Source organism: Sinocyclocheilus anshuiensis, unplaced genomic scaffold (assembly GCF_001515605.1).
Source record: "Sinocyclocheilus anshuiensis isolate Anshui unplaced genomic scaffold, SAMN03320099.WGS_v1.1 scaffold1015, whole genome shotgun sequence".
Taxonomy (NCBI): domain Eukaryota; kingdom Metazoa; phylum Chordata; class Actinopteri; order Cypriniformes; family Cyprinidae; genus Sinocyclocheilus; species Sinocyclocheilus anshuiensis.
This window is the reverse complement of record NW_015546029.1, coordinates 1,442,162-1,463,672: the sequence shown is the minus strand read 5'-3', so window position 1 is coordinate 1,463,672 and position 21,511 is coordinate 1,442,162. Positions and strand designations below refer to the sequence as shown.

General features: G+C 37.5%; 1 protein-coding gene across 1 annotated transcript; it reads right to left on the bottom strand.

The window, feature by feature from the left end:
- Window positions 1-16,292: 16,292 nt before the first annotated feature.
- LOC107698731 (homeobox protein SIX2-like) lies at window positions 16,293-19,255 on the bottom strand. Its single transcript, XM_016499830.1, has 2 exons — window positions 18,409-19,255; window positions 16,293-17,062 (listed from the first exon to the last, which is right to left on the bottom strand). Exons 1-2 carry the CDS (start codon window positions 18,966-18,968, stop codon window positions 16,756-16,758), a joined length of 867 nt encoding a protein of 288 aa, XP_016355316.1. The 5' UTR covers window positions 18,969-19,255; the 3' UTR covers window positions 16,293-16,755.
- Between the last annotated feature and the right edge of the window lie 2,256 nt (window positions 19,256-21,511).

The following is a 21,511-nucleotide window of genomic DNA, read 5'->3' as shown; positions in this document are numbered from 1 at the left end:
ACAAAAATATTGTAGCCTCTTGCTGCAGCTAAGGTTACTTCCACAGACAGCAATAAAAACAACAGCTGTGCATGCTCTCTTCACGTCCTTCTTGTAAAATAATAATAATTTAATAATATAAGTAAAAAAGCACACTGCTCCGCTGAGAACTCCACTTACCGGCGGCAGCCGCGGACAATGAAGGCATCTGAAGGTGAGGGATCATCCCGGATGAGTTCATCAGGTGAAAGGTCATTATGTGGATCATTTTATTTACGGCTAAATTATTATTCATTAATTTTGCTAATAGTTACATTGGGCAGGCCTTCACAAAAGGGCGTTTAATTACACAAAAAAAAATTGGCACTTTGGGCATCAAGTGGAAAAGGGGCAGGTGCTCAAGCACCCACCGACCACCAGTTAGTGGTGCCAAGTCTCAATAAGTGAATTATAGAATCATTCATTTAACAGATTCTTTCAAACCGGCTGAATCATTCATAAATGAAGCAAGTGACTGTCTTGATGACGGGGTCATTGAATCATTGACTCACTCACTCATTGATTCGTTCCAAAACGCTGAACCAAACACCACTCTGTGTTGCTGATAGACGTTTGTTTGGAGCTATCCTAAAAAATAGTCTGAAATTTACACAATGTTGTGTATACAAATGGTCAATTATATAAACTTGTTTATTGAACTGTTGTATAAAATAAATATATACATTTTTCAATCATGCAGAAATTGCATGTGTGATATTGTTTAATTATTATAGGTATGGTTATAAACACACAAACAAAACAAGTATGGGGCAATTAATATCTTACATTTTGGGGGCATTTTGCACGAGGTATGACGATATTTTAGGTAAGACTAGATTGCTTATGGTGTTAAAAGTTGGACAAAACAGCACAAGCGCATGAACACAGCACAGTGACAACGCTCGCATGTAAAATGTAAACCTGAAGAAATGGCAAATTCCAAACTCGAGCACAAAAAATATTATAGTGTACACACATCAACAGGCTGCTAGGACAAATAACAAAACCGCGAGTCCTATAGAATTACAACTAATCAATCCCACATGTGTGAGTAGCTAATATGCGCGTGCAGAACTAAACACACGCGCGAGCTGAACCTTATACACATTTATACTCACAATAATAATGATAAATGCTGACCAATACTTAATTATTAAACTTTTTTAATGAAAATAACGTTTTAGTAAAATAAGCTAAATGTATTTTTTTGTCATATGACATAGCTATGCATGAATATACACTAGCTAGACAAATGCAGCCAATGTGAATACATACATTTTCAGTCAAGCAATTAATTAATTAATGCATGAATTAATTAAAATAATTATATTTTATTTGCTGACAACAATAGGAAACATGAATAAATGAGTAAAAGAATGAATAAAAGTAACCATCACAATAAATGCATACACTGGGGGCAATCGTGGCCTAATGGTTAGAGAGATTTGTAACCCAAAGGTTGTGGGCTCGAGTCTCAGTCCCGGCAGGGATTGTAGGTGGGGGGAGTGAACGACCAGCACTCTCTTCCACTCTCAAAACCACGACTGAGGTGAGACCCTTGAGCAAGGCACAGAACCCCCATCTGCTCCCCCGGTGCCGCAGCAAAAATGGCTGCCCACTGCTCTAGGTGTGTGTGTGTTCACTATTCACTGCTGTGTGTGTGCACTTTGATGGGTTAAATGCAGAGCACAAATTCCATTTTTGGAATGAGAGTCTCAAGAATGGGACAACTTACTTGGCTACACGTTTTTCACTTTCACTTTCATATACAAATCAACAACACATGAAACAAAGCTTTATTCAAACTTATTGTTCTAACAATAATGTATTTACAACCTACTGCCATCTCAACGCAGCTGTCAATTCTGTAGCTTTATTTCGATGAAGTAGCTGACCACCTTCACCTGTCCACTTTGCCGTCCATCACGTTTCTCATTGCTGCAGTCAGATTGAAATTTGAACATATATGGGAAAGGGACATTGAGGCTATCCTAGCCTGAGAACACCCATCTGCCTCATCAGCCCATACAGAGAGCCTGTACAGAACCCTGTGCAGGCTTGTTTCAAAAACAAGCTCTCCTGTGCACTAAGCATAGTAGAATGAGCCTTTGGCATGCTGAAAACACGCTGGCGCTGTTTTCTAAGGCCTTAGAGGTGAGCCCTACCTTTTGTGACCGAGGTTGTTGCGTGCTGCGCTGTGCTTCACAATCTCGCTTTTATCAATGGGGACACCGTTGAACCAGAGGATGAGGAAGACCATGATGATGGCCCATTGAACCCAACAACCTTGAGGCAAGAGTGTGGGGGTGTGGGGGAGTCGTGGCCTAATGGTTAGAGCGTCGGACTTGTAGCCTGAAATTTGTGGGTTCAAGTCTCAGGTCCAGCAGGAATTGACGGTGTGGGGTGAGTGAATAACCAGCGCTCTCTTCCACCCTCAATACCACAACTGAGGTGAGACCCTTGAGCAAGGCACCGAACCCCCAACTGCTCCCTGGGCGCCGCAGCAATATGGCTGCTCACTGCTCCGCGTGTGTGTTCATGATATGTGTGTGTGTGCACTTGAATGGGTTAAATGCAGAGCACAAATTCCGAGTATGGGTCACCATATCTGGCCACACGTCACTTCACAATTTTTTATTTTATTTAAATTATTAAACCACTGAAGTGGTAAGCAGAAGGTTGCTGGTTCGATCTCCACAGCCATCACCACCAGTGTGTCCTTGAGCAAGGCACTTTACTCCAGGTTGTGCCAGGGGTAATTGATTGGGTGATTGGGGGTCCATGTAATAAGATCACTGTAAGTTGCTTTGGATAAAAGGGACAGTTAAAGTCATTGTCCAGCTCAGTTCAGCTCTCTTCCAATAGTATCTGTGCAGTCAAGTCAACAGTGTTCCGAGAAATTGTGTCCCCAACAAAGCAAGCCAAAGGCGACAGTGACAAGGAACCAAAACACCATCGGTGACAGAAATGGAGAAAAAAAAAACATGGGAGAAACCAGGCTCAGTCGGGGGGCCAGTTCTCCTCTGGCCAGACGAAACCAGCATGGTGTGGTTTAATTCCAGGCTATAAAGCACATCAGATTGAGCAGAGGACTTGTGCCGATGGCCGACGAGGTCTTTACAGGGGATCTGTCTCTAGGGTTCATCAAGTTGGTCTCCGCTGACATTCAGGGCAGAGGTCGTCTCTAGGTGCTGATCCACCGTCTAGTCTGGATACAGACTGGATCCAAGTGACTGCAGTGACCATCTGATCTGGATAAGGACTGGATCTGGGTGGCTACGGTGACCTCAGAATTGAATAAAACAGACTAATATGAGTGTAGATGCCATTCTTCTTATGATGTAACAAGTACATTGGGTGTTATGGGAGGTGTTCCCGGTTCCAGTTGACTTAATTAATGCAGCCTAACAATCCTTTAATGGGTTTGAATTATAGAAAAGTGATAGTGTGTTATGTGTATGCCAGGTTAAAGAGATGGGTCTTTAATCTAGGTTTAAACTGACAGAGTGTGTCTGCCTCCTGAACAATGCTAGGTAGATTGTTCCAGAGATTGGGTGCTAAACAGGAAAAGGGTCTGCCGCCTGCATTTGATTTTGATGTAGGTATTATCAAATGGCCAGAGTTTTGAGATTGCAGCATCTGTGAAGGATTATAATGTTGAGAGCATAGGTCATAATTTTGATATATTTTTAAGATGGAAAAATGTGGTTTTACAAATACATGACTTTCAAAGGAAAGGTTGCTATCAAATAGCACACCTAGGTTCCTAACTGATGACGAAGAATTGACAGCACAGCCATCAAGTGTTAAACAGTGTTCTAGATTATTACATACAGAGGTTTTTGGTCCGATAATTAACACCTCTGTTTTTTCAGAATTTAGCAGTAGGAAATTACTAGTCCACCAGTTTTTTATAGCAGCTATGCATTCTGTTAGTTTTGCAAAGTAGTATGTTTCGTCAGGCCGCAAAGAAATATAGAGCTAGTATCTTCAGCATAACAGTGAAAGCTAACACCATGTTTCCTGATGATATGTCCCAAGGGTAGCATGCAAATCGTGAAAAGCAACGGTCCTAGTACTGAGCCTAGGGTACTCCATGTGAATGATATGATACTACTTCATTCACTGCTACAAATTGATTACGTCAGATAAGTATGATTTGAACCATGCCAATGCAATTCCACTAATGCCAACATCATTTTTTTGTCTATTCAAAAGAATGTTGTTGTCGATAGTGTTGAATGCAGAGCTAAGATCCAGTAGCACTAAAAGAGAGATACAACCACGATCGGATGATAAGAGCAGGTCATTTGTAACTCTGATGAGAGCAGTCTCAGTACTATGATATGGTCTAAATCCTGATTGGAAATCCTCACAGATACCATTTTTCTCTAAGAAATTACATAGTTGTGAGGAGACTACCTTTTCTAGTATTTCGACAGAAAAGGGAGATTTGAGATCGGTTTGTAATTAAATAATTATCCAGGATCGAATTGTGTTATTTCAATGAGAGGCTTAATAAGGCTTAATAAGAGGTTTTTGTGACATATCCTAATGACAATGATGAATTAATGATATTCAGAAGAGGATCTATGACGTTCGTTGCGCCACACTCGCTAACGTCACCAATGTAAGTCAGCAACTGCTATGGATACAGATAGTATTGCCAGATCATATTAGACAGACAGTATTACTTATATTGCAGATAGTATTAGACATCATGAGAACCAAAGATAGACTGATCATAAAGAGGAACGCAAAAAAGATTATTCAATAAACTTTATTCAGTTATTTTATCACTCATGCTTCCTACTCTTTCTCTATTTGAATCTCTTGTAAAAGTAGATGAGTTAAAATGCCAAGGTGTTAACTGCTTTGAATATCAGACCAATATCTGGTACATCCTGACAGAGAGAGAGAGATCTAGTAAAGCCTAGATCTAACATATTTGATTTATTAACCTTTCACATGTTACACTGATAAACATATTTATAATTTGGCCATGCAATTGTATCTACTTTAAAAGAATGCTAAAGTCTTAATGTAACCAAGGTTCCTCAAGTTGAATGCCCTTTGAAAGAAGAACTTTTAGCACTGCTTCAAACTGGTATTAAATTCAAAGTCAGAACTATGCAAAATTGTATAGTTGTATGGTGCAAAAATCATAATTGTCAATTCATATCTGTCATGTAACAGGCATATTACAGCTAATCGTGGTCAAGTCATTTCATGTATATTTTATTCCCAAAGTATTCAGAAAACATTAAATTAATAAAAACTTATACAGCAACTGTAACAACTGACTTGTTTTGAATGCTTTAATTCTGCAATAATACCAGAACAATAACAATAACATTTAGCAATGCATAACAAGGCTTTATGCCTCAAACATGTACAAAGTCAGTAAGAAACTATTCTAAAATAAATGTACTAATAATGCATGACTTCACAAATCTGTTGAAAATGTCAAAATGGATGGCTTGTAACATGACTGTTTTGAAAGAGTCACAGTTCCAAATGAAACTTCTAGATTCATATCACCTCATAAGGGATGAAGTATGAATAGTAGGCTCACGGGTCATCTCAGCAACTATTTGTACATCATCAGCCTCACAATTCTGAAATAAAAAGTATCTGCAGCATAAAACAAATGAAAAGTACCTGGTCTCCAATGTGTGCATGTTATTAGATAAATCATCAGCTGAATGCGTGCCATCGCAGGACTTGACACACAAGACAACCTCTGCTGTGACAGCTCTTTCATGTCCTCAATAAACAAAAACAAAAGAAACTGCTTGAAAAATATAGAAAACTATATTTTCATTCACCTCTATTTACAACGTCTCAACAGTCAAAATCTGACTTTTAAAGTTTCACAATGAGTTTATGGGCCTAATATCTTAATATGGTATGTTATCCATGTGAATAAAGATTATTTATTAAATAAACATAAGAATCGATCAATATTAAATCATAACACAGTCTTATTGGTCATGTTAGCGAGTGTGGCTCAACGAACGCGTTAACGTCTTAACTTAAGTAAACACAAAAATTAAACAATAAACCTTTACTAGGCTTTTAACTTAAATGATCACCTGCACACACCTCTGCTTAACCATGACTTGAACTGTGGTCTCACGTTGATGATGTAACTTCCAGTTAGGCTCACCCAGGTGTATTTGGAGCTAGAACTAGTAAATGTGCGTTCACGCCATATCGGAATTACCATGATTACGAGATACCAACTTGTAAAAAGCGCTCACGTCCTCGTAGAACTCATAATTACAACTTGTGAACTGGGAATTTTCTGAGATCTACAACTTGTACCTTTTGACCATCATTAGGTGCTATGTTTAGGCATTGATAGTGCATTAGTTCTGAGTCCGAGTCCAAGGGTGTGAACAGCTCCAAGTAGAACGTCACGTATTGTCATCTCAAAATCACAGAAATTACAACATGGTGTGATTGCAGCATAGCTCTCTCCCTGTGTCTCAATGTTCATACTATGTGAGATTAGAATAAGTGTGTCCCAAAGCATAGTATGTTGAAAAGAGTATGCCATGGTCTACTATTTCAGGTAGCTTTTTAAAGTGTGGATCCTTGCACACTCTATTGGCTAATATTGCCCACAATACATTGCGCTTTGGCGAAGGATTCAGTTCAGAAATACAAAAAAATCTACCTAGCGTTGTTCGGGAGGCAGACACATTCTGACAATTTAAATCTAGATTAAAGAACCACCTCTTTAACCTGGCATACACATAACACACTAACACATTTCTATTATTCAAATCCATTAAAGGATTGTTAGGCTGCATTAATTAGGTCAACCGGAACCGGGAACACTTCCCATAACACCCGGTGTACTCGTTACATCATAAGAAGAATGGCATTTATGCTAATATTAATCTCTTTGATTCTTATTCCGAGGTCACCATAGCCACCTAGATCCAGTCCATATCCAGACCAGATGGTGGATCAGCACCTAGAGACGACCTCTACAGCCCCGAATGTCAGTGGAGACCATGTCAACTAGATGAGCCCTAGAGACAGATCCCCTGTGAAGACCTTGTCGGCCATCGGAACCAGATGAGTCCTCTGCACAGTACCTCTACAGCCCTGAATGTCAGCGGAGACCATGTCAACTAGATGAGCCCTAGAGACAGATCCCCTGTGAAGACCTTGTCGGCCATCGGAACCAGATGAGTCCTCTGCACAGTCTGACCTGTGGTGCAGCTTGGAATGAAACCACACCATGCTAGTTTTGTCTGGCCAGAGGAGAACTGGCCCCCCGACTGAGCCTGGTTTCTCCCAAGGTTTTTTCTCCATTTCTGTCACCGATGGAGTTTTGGTTCCTTGCCACTGTTGCCGTTGGATTGCTTAGTTGGGGACACTTGACTGATTGCACAGACACTATTGGAAGAGAGCTGAACTGGATGATGACATCACTGAATCATCAATGAACTGACTTTAACTTGAAAAAGTACTGTTTTCTATTGTCCTCTTGTATTATTGACAAACAATTTTCCTGTTTGCCAATGTAAAGCTGCTTTGACACAATCAGTATTTTATAAAGTGCTATACAAATAAAGATGACTTGACTTGACAAACACAAATAAAAACGAATAAAAAGCATTAAAAAAACTACAACCACGGTGGATGTGCGTGACCGACTGTTAAGAGGTTTAGATAAAGGGGTTGTTTGAGTTACTAATAATCAACATTTAGCCTGGTAAAAATATTTATTTAATGTTATCTGTTATTTTTCATCTGCAACAACGTGAACTTTTATAAATATCCATTTGGCCATTAACTATTAAATGCGTCATTAAGCAAAAAAATATGAGCAGAGTTTACATTACAAAACGTCGTTTTATTTTAATTTTAGTAAAGCACCTTTAATATAAAGGGCCTTTAATATGCAGACTAATGCAGTTATGAGAGAGAGAGCAAGAGAGAGAGAGAGAGAGAGAGAGAGAGAGAGAGAGAGAGAGAGAGAGAGAGAGAGAGCAATTAAGCATGTGCGAATTACCAGAGTACTGCATGTTCATCTCTCAGCATTTTTTGGCAGTAGCATTTCTACAGCGAATCTGTAAGTTTAACTTCCTCAAAAACAGCGACATTACTACATAGCTACTGAGAAATGTCATGTAGCTTTCAGTTGCAAAACTATTTTACTGATCAAGTTGCCGGTGTTCTGACAAATAATGCTACCTATCAGAACACCGGCGATGCAGTGTTGCCAGATATTGATATTAAAATAAACAAAAAACTCAAAATAAACCTAAAATTTTTCCAATCTTTTGCAAATAAGACAATATAAAGATATATCTGACTCTAAACTGCAACTTCCTACTTTATTAACTTTCTAAAGTGTTCAATTAAGTGGAAAAGACAAGTCCAAAAACGCTTATAATAGCTGGATCTGGCAACACTGAGGCTGCGCCTGCGCCCTCACTCACAATTCTCTCAAGTCTTGTTCACTCCGCCAGCGTCTCGCAGCGATCATTTTCATGCAATGCAACTTATCCGTGTGTCATAAAGTGCTCATAAAAAATAAGGTAGAGATGGTACAAGAATAGAACTGCCATCTAGATACAAGTATGTACCTTCAATACCACGACTGAGGTGCCCTTGAGCAAGGCACTGAACCCCCAACTGCTCCCCGGGCGCCGCAGCATAAATGGCTGCCCACTGCTCCGGGTGTGTGTTCACAGTGTGTGCGTGTGTTCACTGCTGTGTGTGTGCACTTTGGATGGGTTAAATGCAGAGCACTAATTCCGAGTATGGGTCACCATACTTGGCCACGTCACATCACTTTTTTTTTTTAAGTATACATACAGTAGGCTACAGTAACTGAGTGTCAATTTAGAATAAAAAAAGTATTAATTTGTCATACAATTACTATGCGGCCCCTCACTTATATTCAAAAACTTGATGTGGCCCTCGAGTCAAAAAGTCTGCCCACCCTGTATACCTTTTCTTCACCAAAAAAGTACATACTTAAAGGGCGTAGTATAAGTAGGCACATTGGGACGCAGCATCTGTCTTCGTCCTCGTCAGGACTCAGGAGAGCGTCAGAGTCAACAGCCAGTCCAAAGACTAGCAGTTAATCAATACAGCATTGATCATGGCCAGCAGCCAATGGCATTTGTTAACACAGCAAGCATATGGGCCCCACCCCCTGACTGTCAAACCGTCGTGTGCTTGAAGGGTTCAGCTCGCGCATGTTCAGATTCTGCGCGCTTGCGGATATTACTCGCACGTGTGGGATCTGCCAGGACTTGCAATTTTGTTGTTTGTCCTCGCAGTTTGTTTGTGTACACAATTAAATTTTTTGTGTGTGTGTTCGAGTGTGGAATTTGCCATTTCACATTTTACGTGCGAGCTTCTGTGCGCACAGTAGGCCTGTAATTCGCTTGCGCTGTTTTGTCCAACTTTTAACGCCAATGCAATGCTGCTTGCTAAGTTGGAATGCTGGCTGTATTGAGATGTTTTATTAGTGGTTAATTTAACAGCAGTGACAAACAGTGCCGAAGTTTAGGGCAAACGCGGTCGATACCTGCTGTCACCAATGAAGGCAGGTCCGAAAGGAAAGCTACAGGACGAGGGGACTTGGATGCTGCTCCGCGGAGTGAGCGCCGCGCGATTTGCGTGCCTTAACTGCGGTAATTTCGAGGAGAGATAGGGGCAGGGAGGGGCCGGGCAATTATAACCTTAATGCAGCTGCAGCTGATGCCACGAGCCAAATTTTAATAAATACATACAAAAATAAACATTATCTTGCAAAAAGAGCACCTATCAGAGGCCAAAAGGGCAGGTGCTTGAACAACACTGTGGGTCTATCTGAGCACGTGCTTTGCGATATGGTTCATTTTAGTTGGCTATAGGCAAAGTCAAAATTCGAAATAATGTTCCATCCCTATAAATATAGGCCTACACCCAGTTTTCCCCTCACACATTGTAATTTTATGCGTTTAAATGCCTGCTGAAGATGAAGAAACGTTTCTGATGCAACACTCTCACTGCAAATCGTAACTGGTGTAGCATAGGTTTTGGCTAATTCTTGTAAATTATCTTATGCCCCAGTGAGGAATAAGCTTAGGGGTGGACCTTTTTTATTATTATTTTTATATAAATATTGTACGAATTCATATGAAAACGCCAACTCTGTATCTGATTCAAGTATTTGATCAAAAAAAAAAACTATAAAATAAAAAAAATTGCCGAATATCCATGTTTTCTGTCAATGCTTACTGTTACAACGATAAGGTTCTAACGACAGCACTTTTTGTGACATTATAGTAATATCAATCACTTTGCTATTTGTACATCATATTTTAAATTTCACTTTTTAATGAACATTTTTATATTGTTTTGTATTTATCGCATATTTAATCAGTTGGTGGCACCCTTGCAGTACCGCTACTGACCCTCTAGATGTCGCGAACACCTCGTTAAATTCACTGACTGTGTCTATTTTTCAGGTCTCCCTGAGAAACATTAAAGGTGGCTGAAGGTGATTGATATTACCCTGTGATGAACAATAAACGACAAATTCTGTAATAAATTATTATTGTGTTTTATAAATGGTGAAGCTTCTTTTTTCACATTTCAGTGAAGTGAAATCTACATTTATACTTTCAATAAGCCTTGAAGTTAAAATAAGAAAACACTAAATAGAAATAGCATGTAAGAGGTTATAAAGTTATAAGAGGTTATTATACAACAACATGTATTACCTCACTAATGCAAGAGTCAAGATGCTGGTGATGAAAAGTTGATTTGTGTCCATTTTCCACAAAACATTTTTGTTGGTTTGTAGATTTAAGTAAATATAATAAATCTATAATATCTAGGCTATATCTAATAAAAATATTTTTATCCTTTATTTTGTAATTTATATTTATACTTGCAAATCGTAATTATACAGCATGCTCAGTCAGCTACCCTGTGACCTGTCTCTTACGTAAGCTCCAACATGACTGTAGGCTACCACTTGTTGTCAAGTTGTCATATTTCAATAGGCTGGTATTATATGCCATCTTATAATGTTAGATTAGTTCTAAAGTACAGTTCAATTTGTTTAGCCTTTTTTTCTTTTCTGAGAATGGCCTCATCTTTCTGCATTTACTGTCAGAATATGAGCTGTTTGAAACCTTCTGGGTTTCAAACAGCTCATATTCTGACAGTAAACTATGTCTGCTTGGGTTCTCTAATGGCCAGTCCCTCTCTGGATGCCCAACAATTATTACAGTATATAGAAAGAAGAGTCGTATCATCCCTTTTTCCACAAAATATTTTACTTGGCATCTTGTGAATGTAGAAGAACACATATTTTATATTTCTTGTATATTCACACTTTTTGTTTTATGTGTGTCATTATTCAAGCATGGAATAACTACATGTGAAATACATGGAAAAATTCACGTATTTTCATAACAGACATTGTTTATATATATATAAACTATGTTTCAGAGACTCCGTTAACAACCTTTCTGCAACTACTCATTCGTTCACTAGAGGGAGTAAATGACTGAGATCGTTACAGAGATTAATTTCAAGAGTTTCATTCATGCTTTGTCCCTATTACTTTCAATGTTTCAATGCACAATTGTTTGTAGATTGTAGACTGTAGCAAAGCAACCCCCTCAACACGTTTGCTTAGCTATCTATATGGGGTATTTATAGAAGTATATTGCTTTATATACAGTTAGTCTAATTACATTTGGACAAATTTGATAATTTACTTTATTATTTTATTTTATTATTTTTTAAGGTTGACAAATTTTAAATCGGAAATTTGTTAGATTTAGTTCATTTCTGGGTAAAAATAAATAAATAGCCTATTAAGTAGACTCTCTCTCTCTATCTCTCTCTCTCTCTCTCTCTCTCTCTCACACGCACACACACACACACACACACACAAACACAAACACACACACGTTGGTAGGCCTATATGGTTTACGGGGACTCTCCATAGTCGTAATGGTTTACTGTACAAACTGTATTTTCTATCCCCTTTACCCTAACCCTATAAACCTACCCATCACAGAAAACGTTCTGCATGTTTAGATTTTAAAAATAAATTAATTAATTAATTAATTAGGCCTAAGTGTCCTCATAAGCCATGTTTACGTTATAAAAGCTGTCATTATACACCTGGACTTTTCCACTGCATCGCAAGGCCACTTCTTGTCTGGCCATTTAGCATAGGACTACACCTATGATTCCTGATCAACCTAGTTTTGAAACCTCATCAATTCCTACGTAAACCTTACCAAGGATACATGACTTAAAACCGTTTACGAAAGGCTCGAAATCTCGTGCAATTTCTGCGTTAGAAGCTTAGTTCTCCATTTCTATACGTCGTGCGGTGTGCAATGAATTATGCTTAGTTATTTAGCAAGAGGTTGGTTCTGTTCTCAAAAGTTAGAAAATTGTTTTCGGCCTCCGATTAAGTATTAAAAGTAGTACTTAAGGAGCATTTGCTTATGGATTAAAGTAACAGTGAACTTTTAATAGTGGGCTTAAATAGCATAACACCAATGCAGGATGTGCACAAAACAACGATTTGATGTTTCAAATAAGTGAAGATGATTCATGTCTTATTTTTGAAAAAATATGGATATTATTTGCGATATAGGTACTGTTCTACGGGCTCAAGTCAAATAACACGACGCCCCGGTTGCGACCTAATGTAGAGTAGCCTAAACCAGGAACGTGTCATTGCATCATGACACATAGACAAGCTTACCTTGGTTACCATTACAGGCGCTCATTTCCTTTATTTCGACATTTTATTAATGAAAATCAGTTATTGCCTAAATAACGCCGAGTTGACTGTTTCCATGTATTTCCGATGAATAATAGGATTAGGCTTAAGCTAGATAGAATTTTACGTGTTATTTCCTTTTTATGTGTTATTCTTTTATGTGTTTATTTCTTGTCTGCTAAAATCAAACAATAGGCTAGGCTATTCGCTTTTATTAAAATATAGTAATCTACTGGCATAGCTACGTCGTTTAATGTCACACACACACACACACATATAATATTTAATATAATATTAAAAATGTTTCCCAAGGACGTTATTACTAACACCATACGTTGCAAATATTTATGAACGAGCTGTCCTGTAGAGAAACTTGAAGAATCATTCTATAATATTTATTATTTTTTCATGATAATGCGTGATTTATCTATAGCTATCCGTGATAAAACGTGATTTATGTATTTGTATCGTTGTTCGTTTATTAATGTTTATTCCTATTCATTATTTTATAGACTAAGGAAGTCAAGAATCTTTAGCTATCTAGTTCTTGTATTCAGGTCAGCAGCGCTTCATTTTGATCAGGTTACTGAAGCCCAAAATATAAAAAATTTTGTCCGAATTATACAAACAGGAATGTAATATTAACACATAGCTCTATATTTGGTGAATTTTTTAGGTTTAGTCTTTCCAACGAATTCTACTTAAATTGTCTTGAGTCAAGCTCAAAACAATTACTTTTTAACTAATGAATAATCATTTTAAAAAATCTTGTAAATGAAAAAAAAAAAATTTAAGCTGTCTACAATAAAATTGTTTTAAAGAGAAAAAACAACGAAGAAATGAAAGTCGTTTTTCAGTATTTTTTTAACCTGTACAGCATATAGCCAATACTCTTGATGTATGTCTCTATAGTTTAGAGCAACAACTTTGAATAGTAACAATATTAAATATAACAAGAGACATTTCATTTTTTTATTTTTAAATAATTCCTATTATTTATTTTCACGACACATAACAAGCCTCTCAAAAATGCAGCTCTGTGGAAAGTCAGTGCAAAAAAACTTTTGCAGTTGGGAGCAGACCCAGTTTAAAAAAATAAGAGCGATGAGAGAGGTAGTGAAGGAGACTGGTGATGGAATGCAACTAACGCAAAATTGCAAGACTATTAAACGTCATCTCCTCGTAAACAAGCTTTCCAGCATTAACTCAGCGTATAAGATTGCATTTATAGCGTATTAACCTCAATACTGATTTAGCTTTTCTTTACATCTTTTGCCCGAAGTTTTTACTACCTGTCCGACTCTCTTACATTATACATAGACTCTAGCATACGTAGGCTAATATATACAGCGTTATAGTCTTGTTGAGTTCTAAGAAGGACACAAACAACTTTAGTCTATTTTGCTTAATTCTCTGGGGATACAATTTTTTTTAAATACTACAGCAACAAACTAATGAACCTTTTCATGAAACCTTTTCAAAATAATTGCTACCACCTAAAAATAAGTAATTAGCGTGAGACAGGGCTGTTGAAAACTATGTGATCCTGCGTAGGCTACACTAAAGCACACTAAAAATAATTAAGTACCAGATCAAATAGGCTACTGTAAACGTGTAGATTTATGAAAGTAAAATACTAACACTGTAAAAAATAATGTGCCGCAATAGATGAAAAATAACATCAGCTCCTTTTTAGATAACTGGTTATAGGTATAGGTATTTCACGATATCACTCACAAGCTGCAGCATAGAGAACCCACTACTTAATCTCTTATTGAGTAATAGCTAATAATATCAAAAGTAAAAATTATATATATTGGCCGAGATACAACTATTTGAAAATCTGGAATCTGGGGGTGCAAATATTCTAGTCTAAATATTGAGAAAATCACCTTTAAAGTTGTGCAAATGAAGTCCTTAGCAATGCATATTACTAATCCAAAATAGCTAAATATAACCGGTCACATGCCCTACTGTAACATGGACTACATCATTCACTGTTATAACTCCAAAAGCTTATTATTTTCACAAGCTTAATTTTAAGATTGAATCAAGATCACTGTAAAACTATTTTGAACTTTCGGTACCACAACGTGACCAGATGCAGGTCATTTTAGTAAACAGGGTCTCCGATTAAATAAGGACACCTGTTCAACAAACCATTGCACAGCATGCACAACAAAACCATTCAAGCATTTTCTTTGCTCAGTAAATGCATCTTATTTTATTGTTAAGGGTATATGAAACTATGATGAGTTTGGAGTTTATTGATCCCAAAGGTTACATGCAGTCGTGTATGTATATATGTGTGTGTGTGTGTGTGTGTGTGTGAGACCCTGGACCACAAAACCAGTCTTAAGTGTCAATTTTTCGAAATTGAGATTTATACAACATCTGAAAGCTGAATAGATAAGCTTTCCATTGATGTATGGTTTATTAGGATAGGACAATATTTGGCCGAGATACAACTATTTGAAAATCTGGAATCTGGGGGTGCAAATATTCTAGTCTAAATATTGAGAAAATCACCTTTAAAGTTGTGCAAATGAAGTCCTTAGCAATGCATATTACTAATCCAAAATAAAGTTTTTATATATTTATGGTAGGAAATTTACAAAATATCTTCATGGAACATGATCTTTACTTAATATTCTAATGATTTTTGGCATAAAAGAAAAATCGATAATTTTGACCCATACAATGTATTTTTGTCTATTGTTACAAACATACCCGTGCAACTTTTGTGGTCCAGGGTCACATATGGGACAACAACAGTTTAAAAATAAGCCCAATTATTATTTAGCCTCATTGGCGGGTTAGTTTTAAATAATAATAAAGGTAATTACTTATCCATTTATCTCAAAGTTTAGTCGATGTCCTATAGGAATAAAATTATCTCACTGTGTTGAGAAAGAATTGCAACATTCTGGTCAGTAGGTCTAATGTTGTGCTCTGTAACTAGCATTGTGCGGCGTTACAATATGTATTTGTAATTACAGATAGGCCTACTATGGAGCAGTGAATATCAGACTAGCTAGAACCGCATGTGAAACTGTGAAGTTTCTGAACATTAAAAAGAAAAAAGGAAAAAAACACACCATCGCTTGTGTTTGTGGTCGAAGATTTTGCATAACAAACTAAGCATTAGCGAAATAAATAAATACATATTCATCTTTGCTCAGTAAATGCATCTTATTTTATTGTTAAGGGTATATGAAACTATGATGAGTTTGGAGTTTATTGTTTATTGATCCCAAAGGTTACATGCAGACGCTTTCCAAAAGTAGAATACAAATGAAAATGAAGAGATGCCCCACAGTCCTACAAAAATGCTGTGTTGATATTAAAACATTGCATTAAACGAAATCCCATTAAAATCAAACGATGTATGGCCTTTTTTAAAGAATAAACAAGAAAGCAAGACAGCGTTTAGGTCTACTCAGGAAACTAATCAATTTTTAGCATCGACAGGAGGGTCCTAACCATTGTTTATTTTTTTTAATTTAATTTAATTTTTTTTGTTATGTGATATGTGAATGTATAGTATTATCTGTTAGTATGTATTTTCTATGCCAGTGTCAAAGATGAATTTCTGTTCAGGAAATCTGGACAGACAATAAAGTTAAACTAAACTAAACTAAACTAAATGTAAACAAACGGAATATGCGACTGAAAAGTCCTGGGTCAATTGCGATCTAAAATAATAACGATATCAAATAATGTTGATATCAACAATTAAGACGTTTATTAGCGTGTTTATTAACAATACATCATGGCATTACATTCTAAAAAAATACCTCTATCAAGGCCCTCCATATCAGCTTTGCAAGTAGGTCAGGCGACAAACATCCACAACTCTCTTTGTCCGTTCCTTGTCTCATTTGTTTTTGTTTAATAAGTGTCTGGAGATGTTTTACTCTAAACGTTCATGTACAAGCGTCCTTTGGAAAGGGTCCACATGTTTAAGGGCCAAGGTCGACCAAGTTTGATGACATAGGGTTCAGTATAGTGTCGTGTAATGAATGGTGGTGATGCACGGAATCTGCACTTGGCACTGGGATGGCGCTGGGACCGGGTGGAGGTGCAAGGCCGTGAAGGGACTGAAGCCCGGAGTTTGACGTGAGGAGCAAGGCTGGGCTTGACAAGGTGTGATCTGGGGTACCAGACGGCGTTTTTTCGTCGTCCGAGCTTCCTAAAATAGTCTTATTTCCATTCATGGAAGACATTAATGGATTGTGACTGTTTGTGTTCGAGTTCTCATTATTCTCCCTGTGAAAATAATAATTTAGAGTTAGGGTTAGGGCAACATCCGACAACTTTAGTATTCAAAACTCTTAATGAGCTTATTATTAAAAATTCACTCTGATGTAAAACCATGACATTACAGAATTAACTGATAAACTAAAAAACTAACAAAAAAAAACAAACAAACAAATAAATACTGACTTATAAAACACTTTCTTCTGCTAATAATAATAATAATAATAATAATAGGCTAATAATAATAATGTTATTATTCGAATATGATTCGTATATTTATATACGTATAATAAACAACAACAATTAATATTATTAGGCTATCATTTGAAGACAACAGGTTGGTTCTGTAGGTCTGAAATATTTATATTAGAAATACTTTGTTAGAAAATACTATAAAAAGCAAATTAAAATAAATAATTAATGACAAAATATGTCTGTACCCATGAATTGATCTATACAACAGAGAATCACACTACTAACATAGGCTACTAACTAACATGTAAATATAAGGCATATACAGATATCAACCGTGTGTGTGTGTGTGTGTGTGTGTGTGTACATTTGTGTCTGTATGAATCATTCGTCCTATTGCACTTTCTAATTCGTGTCTATACTAATAATTTACATTAAAGAACGTTCAATCATTAGAATACTAATTATAGGCCCTAATTATTCACATGGTTTGAAAATTAATCGTCTGGGTTAAGAACAGTGTCACCTACTGATTTATCTAAATTCTCAATCACAACATGTCAAGTAAAGGTTCTTTCATGAAGTATTAATTAAGTAGCCAATAATGTATCGGGAAATGTACGTGCTAGTTTGATGGTTTACACTGTGGTTTCAACTTGACTACCTCGCCTGCGGGTGAAACAAGACACCCGTTTAAGGAGTATGCAACTGCACACATTCTAAACAAGAATGCACTTACAGATAACTCTTACAATTCGAAAAACTTTCCTATTAATTATCAATTAACTATTTCCCCTAAACTTATATTACACCATAATACACATAGCACGCTTTATGTCATTTTTTAGAAAAGGACATTAAAAACTACCCCGTTTAAGAAAAGTAGGCATATTGTTTAAAATAACATTAATAAATATATGCATATAAAATGACCTTAACAGAATTGGAGAAAGGATGGCATTTGTAGTTACTGTCTGGCCATCCATCTGTGGGAATTTTATTTAATTTTTCTTTTAAGATGGTTATACTGACCGCTGACTTAATGTACATTACACGGCGTGAATGAACACATTCCATGTAAAGAAAGTGTCCCAATTACTTTTAAACATGTAATCAAAACTGTTATTAGATACAAACTAGTTCATAACATACTAGACCCGTACCTTTCCTTAGCCTCCGCTGCTCGGTCGCGTTGACGTCTGTTTTTAAACCAGTTACTGACTTGTGTTGTTGTTAGCCCCGTTGCCTCTGCTAGTTCCCTCTTCTCCCGCGGGGAAGGGTATGGGTTATGGGTGTACCATTCCCGCAGCACGCCCCTGCTCTTTTCTTTAAAGCAGTAACTTGTCTCCTCGCCGTCCCAAATGGAGCGGGGTAGCGGAAACTTTCTTCGGACGCGGTACTTCCCAACAGCCCCAAGAGGGCGGCCCCGGAGCTTCTCAGCCTCGATATAATGCGCTTTGAGCCACAGCTGCTGCAACTTCGGATGGTTGTGCGGAGAGAACTGGTGGCTCTCGAGAATCTTATAAAGTTCTCTGAAATTTCCCCTATGAAAAGCGACCACAGCTTTTGCTTTGAGCACACTCTCGTTCTTGTGGAGATGTTCGCAAGCCGGCAGAGACCACAAGAAGCGCCCGAGACGTTCAATGTTTCCACCCTGCTGAAGGACCTCGCAGACGCACGCCACTTGCTCTTGCGTAAAGCCGAATGTTGGAAGCATAGACATGGTTTGTCACGAATAAACGTTCACTTTTTGTAATTATGTCTGTTTTGACGATGACAGTGAAAGTTCTTCGGCAGATTTTAAGTAAACCCTTTGGGAGACAAAAATTTAGGATGACTCCTTGAGTAGACGAAATCAAATCCCACTCTGGGTGTAGAGAGGCACAAGACATTAGATCCGTTCAAGCAAGCATAATACACCATATATCCATGTACAGCACAAGAGAGAAAGTTGTTCCTCCTGCGCGAGTCTCTCGCCACCTCTTCTATGTCGTTTCAGCATAACGCACTCCCGCAGAAGACCTCGCTCTCTTGTTTTAATAATATTATTCTAAGCTGGCAAGAAAAGCGATTATGTGAACTGTGATTGGTTGGTTATCTGACCCGGGGATGATGAGGATAAGACAATAGTTTTAGTCAAATTATCTGCCATGGTTACGCTGTCATTCAAGGTAACCTGATATGCTTTGAGGTGGCTCCTTGGGCTGGCTGACTGATTATTCCCTTCATTTAGAGCCCGCCCACCGACATCGAAATATAGCCTCGACTTTCCCTGTATATTACATTTTTGCCCGGGGTTTGACAGACACTTCTAGCAACCAAAGAGCGCTGATCTTTGAGGTAGTGAGGTAGCAGCAGTTGAGATGAGAGCGCCAGAGCAAGACTGCGCACCAGACGCTTTCCAAACCAAGGAGCCGGAGTGTGTGTGACCATAAGCAGACAATCCACCTTGCAAACCTTCCACTTTGTAACTTCAAAACTATTTAAGCGTTTGGGAAACTTTATTTTATTAAATGCAATAAAATAAAATAACAATTTGACACAAACATGTTTTTGCAAGCACATTCAGTCTGCCTTTTATTTCCCTGTTCAATTCAGGGTTTATTTAAACGGACCAGTTGTGCTGTGTTATGCATTATTTAGCAGTTGTTGAGGATAAACAAGGGGGTATGTTTCTCCAAGTGCACACGCGTGAAAGTCAGGCATTATGGACCTGAGTGGAACAGGGTTGGAGGGCGTTTTTAAGTAATATAGAGCGGTATTCAAGGATGCACGTTAGAAAGAACAGCGATTGGGTATCATACCACAAAGGGATAGCAAACACTGCGAGGGACGTTTGTACGCCGGTAAGACAACTCAGTTTCATTAAGACTGCTGTTGATAAAAGTTAATCGAAGTAATAACAGTAATATGTTCATCCTTTTACTGAGTTTTACATTTCTCCGTATGTTAGTGGATATATATTCAGAACCAACGCCATAGAACATTCGTTGAAAGTTTACAATGCAAGATACACCTCAGATAGGCTATACACAAGTGAGAGAGGCGCAAGAGGCGCATCTTTTAATGATGCATATTACGCACACCATTATTGGCATATCATCAGTCAGTGTCTGTAGTCTGAACTTTAACTCACCATGTAGTGTCACAGAAACAAAGTTCTGCTTTAATCAGGAACACTCTCTGATTTCAACTGAATGGTAGGCTACTTGTGGCCACAAGGAAGTTCAGCAAAATCGCATCTTACATGAAATAAAAAACCCTGACGCTGTTGAGACATGCCAACCTTGTCATACAGGAGAAGGAACATTGCTTAGTTGAAGGTCTGGTGTCTTTGCAGTTTTTAGATATCCGTACTGCACTGCTTCAGTAAAGGCCTGTGATGTGGCTTGTTAGTGAAGAAGACTTCAGAACTTACATAGCATATTTTTCAAAACACGTCAAAGCATGTAGCAATCTCTGAGGTTAATATCATGGAAAGATTACAATTAAATTTCCCATATACCCCTTTAACTGGCAATTTTGCGTAATATAGTCGCATAAAGTACACTGGGTCGCTTTACATGTGCAAATATACTTCTGAACATAATGAAACAAGTAGACTGTTAATGAATCAAGAAATCTAGAATCTATTGATTTCAACATTTCACAACCACAACAATTATAATTGTAATTATTATTAATTTTATACAAAATATAAAATATATAATTAGCCACATAATTAACATGAGTAGTCCTAAAGTCTACACTCAGATTACAATTACAGAATGGCACATGCTGAATTTTATGCAATCAGTTTAATGTCTTTTGTAGATCTTGTGATATAAATAAGCAAATAATAAGCAAAATAATAATAAATAAAAGCAGAGCTATTAATGGCAACCTCAGAGACGGCCACTGCCCTTAGAAATGGGTTGCACTTTGCTGTAAGTATTTCACATGCTACTTTGATCTCATTACTTCTATGTGTGCTAATCTATGTGGATCATCCCTTTAACACAAACTATACCAATATTTGATTTTCAGGATTGGTGATGACAATATAATATAATATGTTGATCAAGAAAACATACTTTACCAGCTGAAGGCTAAATAGTCAGCTTATTCTGTGATCGTCACAAATCGAGGTATTTTACCAATAGTTTCGATTTGTGACACTGATTAAACTATAACAATGCAGTGAAGCAATGGAAAACACATAGCCTACTGAAAGGATTTTGGATGCTGTGTGTGGTGGGGGTATGTCAGTGACGAGCCAAATCAAGG